The following is a 21,222-nucleotide window of genomic DNA, read 5'->3' as shown; positions in this document are numbered from 1 at the left end:
ATTAACCACATACTTATTCACAACCAAATCTCATGTCCATAATTTAACATCTCGTAATGTCACAATCCACTATCACATGTTTACGTGTATCTCACAAATTAACAAATGTTCAACTTTGCACTTATACTCAATCTCAATAACAATATTATAATCTCAAAACAACATGTTATCCCACAATTCATCCCATATTCAATTTATCACTTATACAAAATTTCAATCACAATTTCATGATCCCAATATAACTATTTATCACGCTAATCTTATCTAAAACACAAACAAATTATATAAAAATACTTCACACAACACGGGGAGTAAAACCCCTGAAACAATCTCACATAATCATATATGAAGAATTACAATACAATAAACATTTCAAAATAAACCTCAATTTGATCCTATAAGGACCCCTACACATGTTCATTCGTCCAACTCCTAAAACAATTTTTGCACGCAAACACTGCTCATGAATTATACAATACCCACGACCTCATACTCGTGTTTCAAACACGTTTAACACATTGCACTACAATTTAACACTGGTTCCTAACTAGGAATCATACACTTTCTCTTTAGCACCGTGCATAAACACTTTTCTCAAGGTAAACACTAGTCGAGTTATTGTATAATTCACAGTTCACAACACAAGCATTGTCACATCAAGTGTTAACCACATACTTATTCACAATCAAATCTCATGTCCACAATTTAACATCTCATAATGTCACAATTCACCATCACATGTTTACGTGTATCTCATAAATTAACACATTCAATTTTGCACTTATACTCAATCTCAATAACAATGTTATAATCTCAAAGCAACATGTTATTTCACAATTTATCACATATTTAATTTATCACATATACACAATTTCAATCACAATTTTATGATCCCAATATAATTATTTATCATGCTAAATCTTATCTAAAACACAAACAAATCATACAAAAATGTTTCTCACAACACGGGGAGCAAAATCCCTCAAATAGTTCACATAATCATACAGAAAGAATGAAAATATAATAAACATCCCAAAATAAACCCCAATTTGATCCCCTAAAGATTCCTACACATGTTCATTCTAACCCGAATTGCGATAAACTCATCTCTTACCTCTAAGCGGGCTCATGTGTGTAGTCTAGAAATGATAGCAGCGTATCTAGCAGTTCCCAAAGATTCCTCAAACTTTTCCTATGTTTGCTCTGTTTGGGTTTCCAAGCGTTAGAGAGAAGGAGAAGAGATTGTAGCCTCCATTTTATTGTCGACATGCGAGACTAATTTCTCTTTGCAAAAACATTATTTCGCAAATCCCAACAATGGGAATGTGCGAAAATGGATTTTGAAGCTGGTGTCCAAATTTCACAATGATCCAACGGTTGTTGAGTCCGGAATAGTAGTTTTACTCGAACAGGTTTTGGGTGTCTGCGGGAAAAGGAAAATCTCAGTGCGAGGGACATTTCTTCCACCACAAACATTATCTTAAAAATCCCAACAGTGGGTCTGTGCGGAATAAGTTCCAAAGCTCGTGTTCAAATTTCACGACGACCCAACGGTTAATGAGCCCGGAATCGTTGTTTTACTAAAACAGGTTGGAGTGTATATGGGAAAAAGAGAGAGTTTTGAGAAGAGGATAAGGAAAAACGAAACTGAGAGGAAGATGAAGCATAGAAACTATCGTCAGTATGAAAATTGACCTAACATTTCTCTATTTATAGTTAGGGTACTTTCAACCTATTATTTATTCTATTTTTCTTTATTTATTATTTTATAAACAAATACTCTCAAATATCCTTTTTATCCTTAATACTACCATTAAATGAGTTAAACGATCAGCCCAATTCTTGCTATACACCAAGATATCATAAAAAAATAGAAACTTCCTTAGATAAGGCTATATTATAAGATAGAATTCATAGCACATTGAAAAGTAGCAAGAGCATTGGTTAATCCAAAAGGCATTACTATAAACTCATAATGCCCTTGATGGGTTTTTAAAGCTATTTTCGGTATGTCATTCTGAAACATCCTAATCTGATGGTACCCAACTTTTAAATTAATCTTTTAAAAAATACTTAGCCACGCTCAGTTTATCTAACAACTCTTCTATAACTGGAATTGGAAATTTGTCAGGTGTTGTAAATTTAATCAAAGCTTTGTTGTCTATGCAAAATCTCCAGCTACCAACTTTCTTTTTTACTAGTATCATAGGACGAGAATAGAGACTGTTGCTAGGCCTTGTAGTTCTAGCATTCAACATATCTATTACTTGTTTTTCTATCTCATTTTTTTTTGTAAATAGGGATATCTATAAGGCTTGACATTTACTGGATCCACTTCATCTTTGATTGGAATGCGATGGTCCACCATTCTGTTAGGAGGCAATCCTTTTGGCTTAAAGAAAACTTGAGCAAATTCATCCAGAATTGACTTTAATTGTTATTGCTCCCCCCTCTAACATATCACACTGGACTTGATTTAGCCTCATTGACTCAGCTAGCTCAGATTCCATCACCCACAACATTGAGAAAGCCTTTATCTCTATCATCTTCATCCAAGCCTGAGGAGATATCAAAGTTTTGGACAACCCCGGATCCCCTCTTATTTTCTTAACCTTTTCTTGTTGCATGAACTTCATTGTGAGAGGTTTCTAATTCACCTTAACCTCTCCCAAAGTTGTCAACCATGCAACTCCTAACTCGAATAGGAAGAAATCCTCCCTTAATTCACATTCTCCTAATTGCACAGCCAAACCTTTGCAGCACCCTTAGGTCCTCTTCCTATTTGCATCCCATAATCTGACTCCATAAGACTTTGTTGGCTCCACATGCAGTCCCAACATTTGTACTAACCTTATGGAGATAAAATTGTGGCTTGCACCATTATCTATTAGATTCATTGTACCTCTATTCATTTGCCCTTTTGAGCTATTATCCCCTTGCCTACTTGTAGAATTCATTGATCCCACCATGCTTCCTTCAAAACCCCTTTTATTCTGATACCGATTTTGTTGTGATTGATTTGAGCCACCAACCGATGTGCCTTTGAAACCCCTTTTACACTAAAAAATACCCCAATATTTGCTCCTCCAAAGTCGAAGCTACTTGAGCCACAAACAACTTAGAATCTTGAACATAATCCTTAACACTTCCTTTCTGCCTTAAGGCTGTCAATCTCTCATACATGGTGTCGTGCCTATTGCCGCCATACCTCCTTAACAACGTTGTTGTGAATTCCACCCAAACCCTGTTCTTGGCACTTTTCCGCCAGTACAGGTATCAATGTACAACATTGTTGTCCATGCTGATGAACGCCAACCTCACTTTTTTTGTGGGTTTGACTTGTTGGACCTCAAAGAATTTTTCAGCCCATGCTACCCACTCGAGAGGGTCGCTTCCCTCAAACCATGGTAATTCCACTTTTTTCGCCCATTCACGAGGTGTCCCCTCCAACTCTGGCTCATGGGCTTCTGCCTCAATTTCCCCTTCCATCGATTTCTTTCCACTATGGTCGCCTTCCTCAATAATGCCTTGCTTCTCCATCAACTTTTTTAGCATCGCCTTCATGCCATCAATGCCATCCATACTCTTCTTGATTTCAATAATGTGATTCCCATGTTCGTTGGTAGTCTTCTTCAGGATTTCAATTGAGGATTCAAGCGCAGCAATTTTAGCCTCATTTTGATCCATGGCAAGTCAGACCAATTGTTAGGAATCCTTTACTAGAGAAAGTATTAACTGGGTGGTAAGAAAGAGATTGAGAGAGTGTTTGGATACAAGAACAAAAGGAATGTTCTTCTTGTTTATTGATATGCAGAATTACAAAGGTAAAACATAGAAGCCCTTCTCTCTCTCACAAGGACACTTCCTTGTTTAACAAACAAGCTCCATGCTAACTCTAACTAACTTCCCTAACCGAATTAACTGCCTCTAATAGTATTAACTAATCTAACAATATTTTGTTAGATCTATTGATCTCTCATAAGGACACTTCCTTGTTTAACAAACAAGCTCTATGCTAACTCTAACTAACTTTCCTAACCAAATTAACTGCCTCTAACAGTATTAACTAATCTAACAACATTTTGTTAGATCTATTGAGTTTTGTTCCTCCTCCTATACACTAATAAAGGTCTAGGTTCAATTTGAGACTGTCCTTGATCCTTTTTTCTTACAGACATTAAAGTTAAATTTATATACACGATTCTCCTTGCACAACACGATTTCCTCCTCCACCTTCAACATTCCATATTCTCAAGGTTGCATCATCAAAACCAATACATATTAAATTCCCTAATGTACCAAGTAAAGAAAATTGATGAATGTAAAAGTACATCATATAAAATAATACTACTTCTATGCCTATATATGAAAAAAAATGGAAATATTTTTTTTGTTCCTAAATATAAGAAACATATGAACACCTTCAATGCACTAATTGCAAATTTCCTTTTATACGTACCCTTATTTATTGTAAAAACTATTAATAAGATAAATCATACTCATTGGTAAAAAAAAATATTCATTGAAAAATGAGTAGTATCATTAAATACAACCATCACTTAAATCATTTAATTCAATGAATATTTTTGGAATAAAATTAAAATTTATGATACTATAATTAAAGTTAACCAACTTAAGTACTTTTACTTGTTTAGGTATTTGTTTCTTATATATAATAGGAATGAAGGTAGTAACTGTAAACAAAAAATGCACCAAACGAAGAGAAATTAGTATCATTAGGAGTAAAATCACCATAGGTCACAAGATCACCATGACCAAGAAAAGTATTAAGATGGGCAAATGTAACACCACCCCACATCCAAACACTGGAATCCACACAACCAGCTACAACTTTATGTTCACTTGGGTGCCACATGAGCCACTGAAGGTTGTCATGCAACTGATTGAGTTAAGTGCTTAAAGCAGAGAAGGCAAGAAAAATAGCAATCATTCTCACCACAATGTCCCCTTCAGGACCAGGACCTTCCAATGTACCTTTCATATTTCCATAAACATCCCAGACCTTAGCATTGCTTGCCATCATAGCTTCCTGGTGCAAGAAACTCTCCGTCATAGCTGAAAGCTAAACTAGGAATAGAATCCTTTATGACCTGCACAGAATTAATAACAAACTCTTATCTTATATAGCTGAGGATTTGGAAAGTGTACTATAGGAGAGGCAAGAGAGTGCTGGAACAAGTTATTTAAACAATATAAACATACACTTACTTTCTCTTTTGTCTCACTTTCATCTCATTTTTCTTCATATTTCTTTCTTTCTTTCCCAACACATTTATCACTTTTTCTTTCTCATCTTTTCCTTTTCTTTTTCCTTTTTTTTTCTATTTATCTCTTTCTTTCCTCCACCCCAAAATAGGATAAAGGTTAACAATTTTCCTTAAATGGGGTGACATTCTGTTAAGATGCTAGTAGAGAAAATTTATTATATAATTTGGTACCACACATGTCAATAGTTTCAATCAATTTTCATGTAACAAGTTGAATTTTTCAATTTACAAAAAATTAATAAAATTCGACTATAGATCACATAAATATATCTTCCTAAAAAGATATAATATTTGTTGTTTATATAAAAGAGACAAGTATTTGCATTATAAAATAATGATAACAGACAGAAATTTACAAATCTTAATTGTTAATTTGGATTTAAACTTCAAATCTTAAATAGTTTATACGAAAAATGTTATCAATGGTGAATGACGGAACATGACAGAAAGCTGAAATTCCACCATATAAACATGCTATCGTGTCTTATGGCAATCTTCCAAAGAAATCCTTTGTCCTCACCACCCTCTGCTGCCACCAATGTTGCATCTATTGGGCTGCATGCAACTGTGTATTATGGCTCTGTAGAAGAATTTTGTTCCCTGGAAGCACCTGGCATACATATTATACATAGCTTCAAAATTAGGAACAGAAAAAAAAAACAACCAGACAATTTAACCCTTGATGCAATATCCAATTACTTAAAAACCTTGGATATTATATGAACTTAATTATCAGTAAAAAATATGGGTAGCATAAAAATCGAAATCTTACCAGCATGAAGTTTGAATACTCGCATAGAACCATCATCAAACACCTCTGAAATTATTAATATAACATGTAGAAAATCTTTACATGCATATACTATTTTCTCTCTTTTAAAAAATTGTGAATTGTGTGCAAATGTAACTATGGCTGCAACATGAAGGTTTATGAGATCTTTATGAGTGCATTGTGGCCACAATCATATTGTATATATCAGTCACATTTGTTTCTAATTTTCTATAAGTGCAATTTATAATCTTAGTTTTCATGTAGAAAATTCATATATACCATCATGTGCGGGTTCAGAATCATCATCGGATGCATCAGGAAGTTCTTCATTATCCGAGGGAACTTCGTACACGATGTCTTCGTCGACAATGAAAAATTCACCATCGTTTTAAAGAAGTGGATCACCAGAGAAATTCATTGTATTTGCTCAATTATCAAATTATCAACGTACTGTTTTTTAAATATCTAAAACCTGCGGGACAAAGTAGGAGGTAGAAAAATTACTGAATTTTAATTTCTAAAGGCTTATTGTATACTTCGTCCAACCAAATTTTCTACCTAAACTGAAAATGCAAAAGCTCGTGAATGAGCAAAATAGTTAATGAAAAAAGTAACTGGGACATGCAATGCATGCAAATAGAATAAAACAACGTGATCATAAATTCATAATTCATAACACAGTGGGAGAAGGGAAAAAAATGAATGAAAAGTTTAACTAGAAATCTAACTTGGAAGAGACAGAAACCTCTCCAAGAAACTAGGAAAGCAAGAATTACATTAATATATAGAGGGAAATTAGGGTGTAATTCAATTAAAATCTCACAATCTTAATTGGATCAGATTATTGGATCCTTGGACCTCAAATTATCAACCAATCAAAAGAATGTTTTTATCAATTCAAATTTACCTTTAAACGTAATAATTTATATATCAAAAAATAATTCTACATATATCACAAATTTTAATTATATGAAATAAATAGTACCCTCAACACATTATAATACATTCCCAAATTCTCATTCTCATGAACAATTGTTTGGTGGTTGACATAACACACTCATAACATATATTTATATTATTAATTTATTTAGTTTTTTGTTAAGAAAAACATTATATTGATGAAAATAAGTCTAACAGTCATAAACTTGTGTTTTCCCTCAAGTCGATAATACGTAGTCAGGCTTGAAGAGTCGACGCCCTCATAGATATTTTAAAAGATACTTTACATAATAGATTGATATCTAACCTACCCAACTGTACAAATTAATAAATATCAGTTGAAAGTGCCAAAGAGGAGCATAGTGTCAATTCATAATTCGCCTTAACCAAACTTAAAGTTCAAAATGATTTTTTTTTTTTATCCGCAAGAATTAAAAACAAGTAAATATTAAGAGATTTATAATAACTCCCGCACTCTATTCATCTAAGTGAACTAAACCCTCTTCATTCATTCCGATTAATGTTTAGAAAATGAGCACAAGAAAGTGGTTCATTATGTGCCTATTTACTCAATTAAGACGCCAAAAGGGGAAATTAATTTAAAATGATAGGCATTCACAACTGAGAGTCATTCGAAGTCACCGTGAGGTCTATGTTACATATAAATAACATTACATCATCTCAGAAGCGCTTAAGATATTTCAAAAGCACTAGGAAATAATAGAAAGTAGGGGATAGTAACCTGCTGAGATTTTAGCATTTATAGTTGCAGTAAATGACATGTTTTAACTGCAGAGGGTAAGTGCATATATTCACAAGGCAATCAGACCATGGAAAGAAATTTGTAACCAAGAAACAAATCAACAAATGGACAATACAAAATCATTAAAAGAACTCAATTCTCCAAAATGGTGTTAAATATAAAGCATGGGAGAGAATTTAGTCAGCATTAATTTATATGCTTGAACCTTTTCATTAATCATTTCTAAACATTACATTCAACCAAAATTCCAAGCATTTGGGAACATTTTGTTTTACCTGACTAATCAACGTCTAAAGGCAATCAAGCTGAGAAAACTCCATTCATATATGAAGGCATTCATATACCTCTACTTACTTTCTGTTGTATACTATGGGAGTATATGTCACTTCACTACCCTGTTGCTACTAATTCCTTGATGTCGTATTGCATACAAAGTCTTTCAACAGTACTTTGGCTCAGAACCTTTTTCAGATATAACTCTTTCATCAGGTCAGCCGCTATATCTGTCTCCTCTTCAAAAGCAAGCCCTTCCACAAGAATGGTATAGGTATTCTCATTAGGCACACATCCTTTGTTAACCATCATCAGAAATATCTCTATTGATAAGTCTGTTCTCTGAGCTTTGCAAAAACCAAGTATAAGTGCGTTGTAGTTATCAATATCGGGTCTGTGGTCATTTTCTTCCAAAATCCTGAATATGTTAAGAGCCTCATCTAGCATTCCCTCTCTACACATTCCTCTAATCAGAGATGAATAAGTGTAAGAATCTGGAGTGAATCCATACTTTATCATTTCATATAACATCTGAAAGGCTGGATATGTGTTCCCTTTCCTACACAAGCTTGCTATCAAATTCTTGTAAAAATCATGCATAGGGAAGTTTTGTTTACTACCCAAGCTTTGGATTATAAAGAAAGCCTCCTGCACCTTACCTTGCTCACACAGCATTGCGATAGCACTGTACGTTCCTTCATTAGGATGACAGCGTCGGTGAATCATTTGGTCTAGACACTGGAGAACAAGATCCACCTTCCCTTCATTGCAGAGGCGGGCAATGATTGGATTGTAGCTAGTAGCACTCGCTTTGAACCCACTCCTCGTCATTTCATCTAAAACCTTGAAAGCTTGTTCTGTTCTTCCATGAAGTGAAAGCGAAGTAATCAATATGTTGTAAGTGACCACCGAGGGAGGCTGATCCTCTTTATCCATCTCCGCCAGAAGCTCATTCGCTTCCTCCCACCGCCCTTCATAGCACAAACTCCTCAGCAAAATGTTGAAACTCACAACACTAGGACTGAACCCTTTCGCAGGCAATTCCCTGAAAAGCTTAATAGCTTCTTCAGTTCTCCCTTCCTTGCACAACCCGGTTAACAACACATTGTAACTAACCAAATTAGGCTCCCCACCCTTGGCAATTATATCATCCAAAAGCTCCATGGCCTCATCCACCCCCCTCTCCTTATATGCCGCTTCGAGAAGGAACGAATACGTGAATGCATTTGGGACGAGTCCCTTCTTCGTCAACCTATCCAAAAGCTGCAAGCTCTGGTTCAAGTTCCCATGCATGCAAAGCCCTTTAACAAGAGTGTTATAGGTAACAGTATTAGTTGGAAAGCCATGCCCCTCCATCTTCTCAACCAACTGAATTGCATACCCAACATTGCCCCTCTTGCACAGAAAATTGACCAAGTGTGTGTAAGAGGCTGCATCAGGTATAATACCTGAACCAACCATCATCTCCATCACCCTAACAGCTTTCCTAGCTTTGTTGAATTTACAAAGATCATACAAAAGCTGAGTCGCTTGATTTACCTCAGGCTTTTGGCCCTTACCCACCAAATACTCCAAATGCAGAAATGCATCATAGATCCTCAGCTCTTTACCCTTTTGGTCATTCCTCCCAATCCTCCAATTGGGGAGATTAAAAATGGTATCTTTTGGGGAAATGGCAATCTGGGTCGATGCCGAAACCCTAGAAAAACCCTTGTGGAGGGTAAAAGTGTGGAGATTTGGAACCTGGGAGTGCAAGAAACCGCCACAAGTGGGTCTTTTTGTTTTGTGAGATAAATTTGCGGCTGGTGACACAGTATTCAGCAGTGAAGCCATGATTGAAGAAGTGAATAGTGGTAGTGAATGAATCCTAGTTAGTCAAGTTTTGCATGTAGAACAAAAATCAAGAAACATTATGGGATGGTTCTAGTTGGCAATGTTGCAACTAGTTTGACGGTGATGATAACACTGGAGATTGATCACTCACGAGAATTAATAAGTGAGTGAGAATGCAGAGAGAGTGTGAGAGAGAGAGGTACCAGTGAGGAATATTGAAGTAGGGATTTGAATTCAGCAGCGTCAGCTTCGTTCCGACCACAACTACGTTTTTTCTGTGTTATCCTAAACCCAAATAATGGTTGCGTTATTATCAGTTTTCACATTTTACCTAAAGTTCCTTTTTCATTAATGTTTCTTTTTGGAAGAGAAGAAAGTTGAAGGAAAAAAAAATAGAGATAAAAGAAAATATAATAGTCTTTTTCCTTTGTTTAATCGGACAGAGAGTAAGAACAAAGACTGATTTTATGAGAAAAAAGTTTTAACTTTTTACATTTTATTTTTTATTCAATTTAAATTTATTTTTTTTCCTTTTTTTTTTCTTATTTTCTTTCTTCTCTATCAAACGAACTAGTTTAAAAGTTTAATATTTTATTTACGAAACCAATATATAAATGTTCAGATTACATGTTAGTTGTTGGAAGAAAAAAAAATTATAAACTGAGAATATAAAAAGTTAAGATTTTGTCCATCATTCTTATCATATTGGTTAAGAAATTAAAAAAATATTCTTATAAATTATAAGAAAATATAAAAAAGTTTATGAATAATCCAATTTTTTGTCTCCCAATAAAAATGTTTTTACATTAAATTTTTTAACCAATATCCTTAAGACACTTGTTAGCATTTGTCAAAGTTTTATATAATTATCCAATCACAATCATCTTGTATGATAAATTATTAATTTTTAAAACAATTAACTTTAAGTAAGTCAAATGGTCATTTGTGATTGAATGATATTTATGTATTATATTGTTTATTTTCTTTTATTTTATTAAATTGATTTAATTTATATGATAGTATATATATATATATATATGAAGATGAATCAAATTTATCATGTAACTTTAATAATTATTACATCATTTTATAACTTTTAATTGAATAATATTTTCATAAAACTCGCAGTTGGATTGAAAGTTTGTTTTACATAGATCATATATACAAAATTTTATATTAATCCAAAATCACTTTCTATCTTGTTTATATAAATTAAAATTGATGCAATATAAACTTTTTAAATTATACTAAAATATAGATTATTTGATTACCTTTAAATTATAAAAATGATATAATAATTATCAAAGTTAAATAGATTAATTTGATCTCTTATATATATATATATATATATATATATATATATATAAAAGAAGGTTTGATTTCATGGAATGATGTCACATGGCAACCCCATTCATTCTTTTCAATTAAATGCAATCAATCTCATTTTTATTTGTTTTATTCTTATCAATATCAAAATCATGCATAATAATTACTAAATTGTCTAAAAAAATGATTGAATTAAAAAAAATTATGTTTTGTATGATTTTATGATTTGAATATTAAACATAATAATACAAACATATATTTTAATTCAAACTAATTTATAGTGGTAATTTTTACAAGTCAATTTTTATGATCATAACATTCAAAATTAAAACTACAAGCATATATTATGATTCCTTTTGGATAATACTAATATATATTTTTAATACATAATTAACAAAATTATGATCCATAAGATATCTATGATTTTAACATTTCAAACTAATAATAATAATAATAGATAAAGGAGAATTTCCTTTTGTTAACTGCTTTCTGGTTAGTGTAATTTTAAAATACTTACTTATGCCCTTAATTATTAAAAAAATACACAAATTCAAGGAAGTCACACAATTGGTTTTAAATTATAACTTAATGCCCACTCTTTTTAAAATCACATTACAAAATGTTAAATTGATATTACAAAAAATGTAATGTTCATTCTTCTTCTTTTCTGTATCATTCCCCCAATCGGAGTAATGGAAATATTTTTTCATTCAACTCCCGAAATGTTCTTGCCTCTTCACCATTTCCTCTTTCCAATTATGCTATATACTTTTATCTCCCATTCATATTGTCACCATTTTTCCGTTCTCAACATCCAATCATTCTCATCCATGATGGATCGCAGTTATATGGTGTAGAAACGATGATGATTCCAGAATTTGTACCATTTCTTAGTTTCTTTCTTTTACTTGGCATCTGCATTATGATTATTTCTATTTTGAATATGCATGATGTTGCATATGTTTTTCTTTGTTTATTTATCGTCTTATACCTTCAAAATATTTTGTTCTATTTGGGATTGGTCAAACTAACTAACAAATTGTGAGATTTTTGGGCAAAGGTTGGTGAAAGATGATGATGTTTACTCTGTCAATTCCTTCAAATCCTGTTTGGGTTAAATACATGGAATCCTCATATCATGGTCAGAGAATGAAATATGAATGTGTTTGTAGAGACAACTCTTTGGTTTTGATTTTTCTTTTTATGTAATTGAATCAAAGGATTGTTTCTTATTTTTTTTTTTTTTTTGTCTCTATGATTTAATTTATTTTGCTTCTCTTTTGTCCTCACTCATTGAAGCATGTGAAGGGTTGAATGTAGGTTTTTTACTTTGGTTTCTTTAAGAACCTGGGAAGGAAATTTGAGTCTACACTCGAGAAAAGGAAAGGGGTTTTATTGTTTGTTGATGAGCCCAAGCGAAAACTGAACTCCAGGTTATATTTAATGTTTAATGTTCTTACATTCTTTTAACCCTTATTTTGAATCCCCTATGTTCCTGGTCCTCCTGTTTTTGGTTCAATTTCATTTTTTTTGTTCAATTTTGTTATTAGTTACTGTGTATCACAATTTGTTGCTTATAAGTTTGCATACAAAATATATTTCTATCATAAGAAAAGATACAAAAATATTCATGCTTTATGGTCCTTGGAAGTTTTTTTTATTATATAAATACAAGAAAAAATATATTTTTTTCCTTTTATATGTGAAGATGAGAAAATCTTCTTGAAATTTTATAAAGTGTTTTGCAAGATTCAATGGAATTGTTTATACTAACTCATGTACCTCTTATTATTCTTCATGTTTTTTTTAAAGTCATTACAATAGATAATATTTTGGAATGCACATATTCTAAAATTGAAAGAATTCTTAATTTTTTTTTAAAACTTTTGTTTTTATTAAATCCTTATGTTATTTGCTTTCAACTTACTCATTTTTTTTTCATATTTTTCAATATCTATTTTTAATTATTTTTCTCCCCTTTCTTTTCTTTATTTTTTTTGTGATCTTTTTTTGTTTTCTTTTGAAAAAAATAAACAAGAGTAACAAAGATAAACTAATTTTAAAAACCTACAAATTGGTTAACTAAAACTTCCCATTTTCAAATTTTAAAACCTACCAATTTATTAATTAAAACTGCTTATTTTTTAAGTTGTTTTTAATTTTGTTTTATCTTTGTGCCTTTAGGGAAAGAAAACCATGAGAATATATAATTTTTTAATATTCTAGGATTGTAAAAAGATGTGTGGTGCTGTGTTGGCAAAAAATTCTTTAATCTAAAGAGAGAAATTAGAATATATAAGGTAAATTAAAAACCTCTTATATTTTATAGACTTTTTTTTAATTGTCTTCTTCTTCTTCTTTTTATTATCTTTGTGTCTTTAGGGAACAAAAATCATGAGGGAATATAATTTTCTAATAGTCCAGGAGGTAAAAAAAATATATATAGTATTGTGTTGAAAAAGAGAAAAATGAAAAGCGATGAGATATATAGATGAGATATATAAAGTAAAAAACATCTTACATTTTATAGACTTTTTAACTATTTTCTTCTTTTGTATTATTTTTGTTTACTTTATTATTTCTTAGGTATTTTTACAGGCAAAGAAGAAAAAATCTAATAATTTTTTCTTATCTCATTCATATTATAAGTTTAATTGTTTCTTATTATCTTTGTGCCTCTAGGAACAAAAGTCATGAGAATATATAATTTTATAATATTCAAGGATGGTGAAAACATATATGGTGCTATGTTGACAAAGTTTTTGATATAGAGAGAGAATATAAAAGAAATGGGGTAGGAAAAGTAAGAAAACCTGGTACATTTATAGACTTTTTATTTGCCTTCTTATGTGTTAACTTTATTTACATATCCAATTAATTTTTCAAATTAATTTTCCTTTTATTAATTTTCTTTTGTTTTTTATTGCTTTGATTTTCTTTCTCTCATTTTTGTGTGTAGTTGAGGGATTTGAAGTTTGGATGCCATGAGCTATGGGAAAGGAAAAAGAAGAAAGGAACATAATTGTGAAGAAAATGATAATATATATATATATATATATATATGTATGTATATATATCTTTTTGTCTTTGATCATGTCATGCTTATAATATTTAATCATTCAAATTTGTATTGAAATTGATTTTTGGATTTGTATTTGGATTTTTTTTTTGCTGAATTTTATATTTGGATCATGAACATCAAATTATGAAAAAATGACTTAATAGATAGTTGATAATGTTAAAAAATAGCTTTATTGAATTTTTGTAAGATGTTTAAGATGACTTTTCCTCTTAAAGAGAGTTTATAAAATGAATTTATGTAAACCATTGAAACATGAATGTTCTATTACAAAAAAAAACATGAATTTTAATATTTTTAAGCTATCATGTTCCTATAACGACTTCAACATAATACTATCCTTAGTTTTTCTTCTTCTAAAAAAATAAATAAAAAAGATTAATTAATTATTTTGATTGTCCTAGAAATTTCTTATTTATCAAATGCTAGCAGAAAAACAAACATTGTTGTATATTTCTATAATTTGTTAATTTTTTGGATATAAATGTTTAAAAAATGATAACAAGCTCAAAAACATTGTAAAAAAAATATATGACTTGAATGATTTTTTTTGTCTTGCAATTACAATTAGAAAAATATTCACATAATCTTTACTTTCTACACATATTTTTTTATATTTACTATATATATTTTTCATTTCTCTTATTTTTCTCTTCACCACATATCTTACTTTGAAATATATATAAAAAAATCCTTAGAATTAAAGTGTATACACCCTAAGAGTAAAGATAATTAAAGAAAAAAAATTCAACAAGTGACATAATAATGTTATCATTTCAATATTTCATAAATGCATATATTACATAGAATAATATTTAAGTATGTACCACAAATGATTTGGTCAATTATGTATAGATAGACATATATTTACAAATATAATATATTAATATCATGTTATCATAACAAACAAATAGACATAAGTAAAATTATATATACATTACAAAATATATTAAACTAAAATTAGTATATACATCAATTTACATATAATAAGAGATATTATTTCAATATATAAATTTTAACATAATAAAATATGATAGCGCATAGTAGTAATAGAATTAATGTTCATGATTTATATTTATTATCATTACTGTATATTTTCTATTTAATAATTTATAGTATTTATGTATTATAATGATTTTCATTATAATAATTTATTATTTTAAATATTATTATTAATTATTAATATAAAAAAAACTAATGGATAAAAATAAACTATCAATTACCTTAATTTTACACATAATCTCTCGTAAGGATTATTAAATAATACTATTATACTAAATATCAATTATTTTACAAAATTTGTTGACGATAAATTATTATATTTCTTATATATTAATAGAATTACCTTAAATACTTTAAAAAAATATTTTTATTATTTATTTAGGTTTATAATAATTTTTTTTGAAAAAAAAATAATCAATCAATTATTACATATATTAGTCATAAAGAAATTATTTAAATAATTAAATAAAAATTTATTTGAATCAATTTACAAATTATTAGTTATATTATTAGTACTTAAATAAAATAAAAATAAATTAAACTATATCATATCTTTAATATATCCAAATAATTTTATTACTTTTTATCACTAATTCTAATAATTTGATCTTATTTCTTATAACATTTTTGTATATATGATAAATTTAACATATTAAATTAATTTAATCTAAAAATCTATGATAAAAGAAGATTTTGTCACAATATCACTTTTGGACTAAGATTAGTCATTGGTAAAATTATTAGATACTTCATATCAATAATACAATTACAAAAAAATTAACTAAATCAATTTTTTTTAAAGAATGACAAAAGGAAGCATGTGCAAGACATCACCAAAGTTAAGGGAATCCTACCAAAGTAGGACAACTCTTCTAATAGTAACAAATTTCTAGAGCATGTGTGTATAAAAATATATTTAAATATTTGTTGACATATCTATTAATATAAATTTATTAAAATTTAAACTAAATAATCAATAATATATAAAAAATCAAAATAATATAAAAAAGTTATTCTTATAAATTATAAAATATAAATTTAATACTCGTGCAAGACATAGATCAGTAGCTTATATGAATAAGAGAGTCTTCGAAGTTTGGAGGGTAATGAGTAGGATCCTGTAGTACTCATTCTCATACTCGCATTAAAAAAAAATCCTAGTACCCCGTTCCCATACCCACACGATAACAATTTTAATCTTCATCCCCCGGGTCGACTCGATACCTATATACTCATATTTGCACCGCGCCCCACACTTTACTTTTGTATAAAGTTAATAAATCAATAAAAAAATAATTAAAACAATTACAAGTAAACTAAAAATGCATTCTTAGATTTAGAAAATATAACTTTAAAAGCACCCACACATAATATTAAAAACAAACAAACATAACATTGATTGGTCCAAACTCAAGTCATACATAAATAACATTACAAAGATAATCATTCAACTTAGACATACTGATTCTTAAAGTTTATAATGTTCTTATTGTTTAACACAAGCTTTAATTAAACTTGGACATCATGTGGTAACGGACTCTCTAAGACTCGTCAAAAAAGAATACATTAAAACTAATTAGCTAATAATTATATATCATAAATTATAAAAAAACACTAATAGATAAGATATTTGGCCTCATCATCATATCAATTTTTCCATATTTTTGCATACGCTTATCTCCTAAGTCTACATATTGCTTTGATCCACTAATACCAATAGACACTAAAACATGATAATAAGACTAAGGATTAGACTATAAAAACAATACTTAAAACTATCAATAGAATATTAATCACAAATGAAGGGATTAGATTTAAGGATCCACTCGGAAATTTTATGTCTTTGTTATTGTTAGATTATTAGTCACAAAATTAAAAACATGCATAATTATTTTTTCACATAAAATTAAATTAATATATATTATTTATTAATGTAACACATTATAATTATAAATAAATAAATAATTAAATATATATGACATGTGCGGGACAACGTGAAATGAATACTATAGTACCTATATCCATACTCATGCCTGTGTAAATTTGTAAGTAAATATTTGTCCCATACTCTGTCTAAGTATAAGTAATTATCTTTTTTACTTATGGATATTTTTTTGAATAACTATAAAATCTAAGTACACTTTTTCATTCCTAATTGCGAGATGGATAATGATCACTTCTTAACCCTCCTCCTCAAAAAAAAAAAAAGAATAAATCTTGAAAAAAAAGACGATTTATTACCATATGTCTAAATAACACCAATTAAATTCTTTTTAATGCACTTCTAAAATTATTTTTTATCATTTGAAAAAGTATTAGCTCTTTTTAGTTTTAATTATGTTATATACACACACACTAATCAATTACATTATTATTATTTAAGGTATGTAGATTAATTTTATTTTTTAAAATTATTATCTCTTAATTTTTTTTCTAAAAAACTTTTAACGAAAAGCAATCACCTTTTTAAAAAGAGGTTAGTAGTCAAAGTCAAACAGTGTTACAATACAAGAATACCAATTTTAAATTTACCCGACCCGAACGCCGAATCCGACTACAAGAATGGATCCAATTGAAGAGTGTGCAACTGTGTAGTATTTGGGTTTGTTTTGCCACCTTTCTTCAGCATCACACACTCAACTCAATCCTCTTCCATCTGGAAGCAGCTAACTTCAACAAAGGTGGCTCCCTCTGTGCCCACTAACATCCCATCTCACTTGGGTCTCAGGCTTCTTAAGGCAGCTCTAAATGTGGGTGATTTCAGGCGTGCCCAACAACTGTTTGATAATATTCCTCAACCAGACCCCACCACTTGTTCCACATTAATTTCAGCGTTCACCACCCGTGGACTTCCAAATGAGGCCATACGGCTCTATGCTTCACTCCGGGCACGTGGGATCAAACCCCACAACTCGGTGTTTCTGACTGTTGCCAAGGCTTGTGGTGCCTCTGGTGATGCCTCGAGAGTCAAGGAGGTTCATGATGATGCCATTCGATGTGGGATGATGTCGGATGCTTTCCTGGGCAATGCATTGATTCATGCCTATGGGAAGTGTAAATGCGTAGAAGGTGCAAGGCGGGTTTTTGATGATTTGGTTGTGAAAGATGTGGTTTCTTGGACCTCGATGTCATCATGTTATGTTAATTGTGGATTGCCTAGGCTGGGCCTGGCTGTTTTTTGCGAAATGGGATGGAATGGGGTGAAGCCGAATTCGGTGACTCTGTCTAGCATTTTGCCTGCGTGCTCAGAATTGAAAGATTTGAAGTCTGGAAGGGCTATTCATGGATTTGCAGTGAGACATGGGATGATTGAAAATGTGTTTGTTTGCAGTGCACTTGTGAGCCTGTATGCAAGATGTTTAAGTGTGAAACAAGCTAGGCTAGTATTTGATTTGATGCCTCATCGAGATGTTGTGTCTTGGAATGGAGTTTTAACAGCATACTTCACAAACAGAGAATATGATAAGGGTCTTGCCTTGTTTTCCCAGATGAGCAGCAAAGGAGTCGAAGCAGATGAAGCTACATGGAATGCTGTTATAGGGGGCTGCATGGAAAATGGGCAAACAGAGAAGGCAGTGGAGATGCTTAGGAAGATGCAAAATTTGGGATTTAAACCTAATCAGATCACAATTAGTAGTTTCTTACCAGCTTGCTCTATTTTAGAAAGCTTGAGGATGGGCAAGGAGGTACACTGCTATGTCTTTAGGCATTGGTTAATTGGGGACTTAACAACAATGACGGCGCTAGTATACATGTATGCTAAATGTGGTGACTTGAATCTTTCAAGGAATGTTTTTGATATGATATGCAGAAAGGATGTTGTTGCTTGGAACACGATGATCATTGCAAATGCAATGCATGGGAATGGAAGAGAAGTGCTTTTGCTCTTTGAGAGCATGCTTCAGTCAGGGATCAAGCCCAATTCTGTCACTTTTACTGGTGTTTTGTCTGGTTGTAGCCACTCAAGGCTAGTAGAGGAAGGACTCCAGATATTTAATTCAATGGGTAGGGATCATCTAGTAGAACCAGATGCTAATCACTATGCATGCATGGTTGATGTCTTCAGCCGTGCTGGTCGGCTTCACGAGGCATACGAGTTTATACAGAGAATGCCTATGGAGCCAACTGCCAGTGCTTGGGGAGCACTACTTGGTGCATGTAGAGTTTATAAGAATGTGGAGTTGGCAAAAATTTCAGCCAATAAACTCTTTGAAATTGAGCCCAACAACCCTGGAAACTATGTTTCATTATTCAACATCCTTGTCACTGCCAAATTGTGGAGTGAAGCTTCAGAAGCCAGAATATTGATGAAAGAGAGAGGAATTACCAAAACTCCAGGCTGTAGTTGGCTTCAAGTGGGAGATAGAGTTCACACTTTTGTTGTTGGAGACAAAAACAACATGGAGAGCGATAAAATCTATAATTTTCTGGATGAGTTGGGTGAGAAAATGAAATCGGCTGGATATAAGCCTGATACTGATTATGTTCTGCAAGATATTGACCAAGAGGAAAAAGCTGAGAGTCTTTGCAGCCACAGTGAAAAGCTTGCTGTTGCCTTTGGGATACTCAATTTGAATGGACAGTCATCTATACGGGTTTTCAAGAATCTGAGAATTTGTGGTGACTGTCACAATGCCATTAAGTACGTTTCTAAGGTTGTTGGTGTGACAATCATTGTTAGAGACTCCTTGAGGTTTCATCACTTCAGAAATGGAAATTGTTCTTGTCAAGACTTGTGGTGATTATTTGAACCAGATATTGGGATTAAGTGGTGACAAAAGTCCTATCCGAGTCTGTCTTTTCAAAATTTCAGTAAACTTATAAATACAATTGTAAAGTACAATTCATGTGTTTGTTGTGAAATTGGAGACATTATCTATGACATTATTTGATAAGATATTTTTAAAAAATTGGGTCCACCTGCGGTTTGATCAGCCAATGTACCAATGTCAAGAGATTCTCTTAGCAATAAAAACTAATTTCTTTCAAGAAAATATCTCTATGGGGATGCTTGCACTGTGCATTCAACCAGTTGAAATGACATCAGGAGGAGCTTGTTTCTGATTATTCTCCGGAATTTGTGACAAAGATATGCTGATTGCTTCAGTTGTATGAATAGAATAGAATGAATTAATATAAGTTGATTTATCTTTTTTTCTTTTCAATGACAAACTTTCATTGTATACTTTGTACTTTGTATTCCTACTTAGAGTATGGCGAGCAAAAAATTCATTGGTATATGAAGGAATAAGCATCGTGAGAAAATTTATGAAATTATTTATTTTGAAATACCCCTTCCACTTTGTGCTGAAATGTTAAAAAAAATGTGATAACTGCGTACACATGACGCATGAACTGCTAGATATAACGAATTAAATATATTCATATGGTGGGTTAGGTAAAGTATTGGAATCTGCTAAATGACTACAAAATATTACAAAGTGGACCAATGTACAGTATCAATCTTCAGCAAATTGCCCTCTGATAAAGATACCAATATTCTTCTACAAAGAATATGCATCCAGGTATAACTGAAATTAAGATGCTGAACTGATCAGGAAGAGACCTAATAGTCCTATCCTACCACTACCAGAGCTAGTCTTATTAGGGCAAAGAGGTCAAGACTAGATTATTATACCCAGTGCAAACCACATTGTAGATCTCTTTTATTTTGACCATTGAGTAGCTTCACAAAATGCTGTCACTTCAGGTGTGAGGGCACAATTTACTTGTTGAAAGAGTTTCTGCTGCTTGAACTTCCTCTTCATTGAAAGCTACCCAATCCTACAGCTTCCTCTATGGAGACTAGCACAAGGATGGATGAACTGCAGTGATTATTCTCATCATTGAAAACTGAAAGCTGTTCCTGTACAGTTCTGCTAAAGATGATCAAGAGGATTGTAAAGGAAGGATTTTGATTGTTCTTTTGCAATGCAAGATTATTAAA

General features: G+C 31.3%; 2 protein-coding genes across 2 annotated transcripts; one reads left to right on the top strand and one right to left on the bottom strand.

Moving 5' to 3' along the window:
• Nucleotides 1-7,948: 7,948 nt before the first annotated feature.
• Nucleotides 7,949-10,179, bottom strand: LOC102667121 (pentatricopeptide repeat-containing protein At1g79080, chloroplastic). The gene has a single exon (XM_006598123.4). The coding sequence runs from the start codon at nucleotides 9,866-9,868 to the stop codon at nucleotides 8,153-8,155; it is 1,716 nt and encodes a 571-aa protein (XP_006598186.1). The 5' UTR covers nucleotides 9,869-10,179; the 3' UTR covers nucleotides 7,949-8,152.
• Nucleotides 10,180-17,818: 7,639 nt separating this feature from the next.
• On the top strand, nucleotides 17,819-20,194 carry LOC100785525 (pentatricopeptide repeat-containing protein At1g20230). Its single transcript, XM_014767792.2, has one exon. The coding sequence runs from the start codon at nucleotides 18,278-18,280 to the stop codon at nucleotides 20,015-20,017; it is 1,740 nt and encodes a 579-aa protein (XP_014623278.2). The 5' UTR covers nucleotides 17,819-18,277; the 3' UTR covers nucleotides 20,018-20,194.
• The last annotated feature ends 1,028 nt before the right edge of the window (nucleotides 20,195-21,222 follow it).

This window comes from Glycine max, chromosome 15 (assembly GCF_000004515.6).
Source record: "Glycine max cultivar Williams 82 chromosome 15, Glycine_max_v4.0, whole genome shotgun sequence".
NCBI classification, from domain to species: domain Eukaryota; kingdom Viridiplantae; phylum Streptophyta; class Magnoliopsida; order Fabales; family Fabaceae; genus Glycine; species Glycine max.
Note: the sequence above shows the minus strand (reverse complement) of the source record. Positions and strands in the feature narration are given on the sequence as shown.

Bases quoted from the DNA above. Each gene is read 5' to 3' on its own strand.
- LOC102667121 (XM_006598123.4), bottom strand. From the start codon at position 9,868: ATGGCTTCACTGCTGAATACTGTGTCACCAGCCGCAAATTTATCTCAC.
- LOC100785525 (XM_014767792.2), top strand. From the start codon at position 18,278: ATGATGTCGGATGCTTTCCTGGGCAATGCATTGATTCATGCCTATGGG.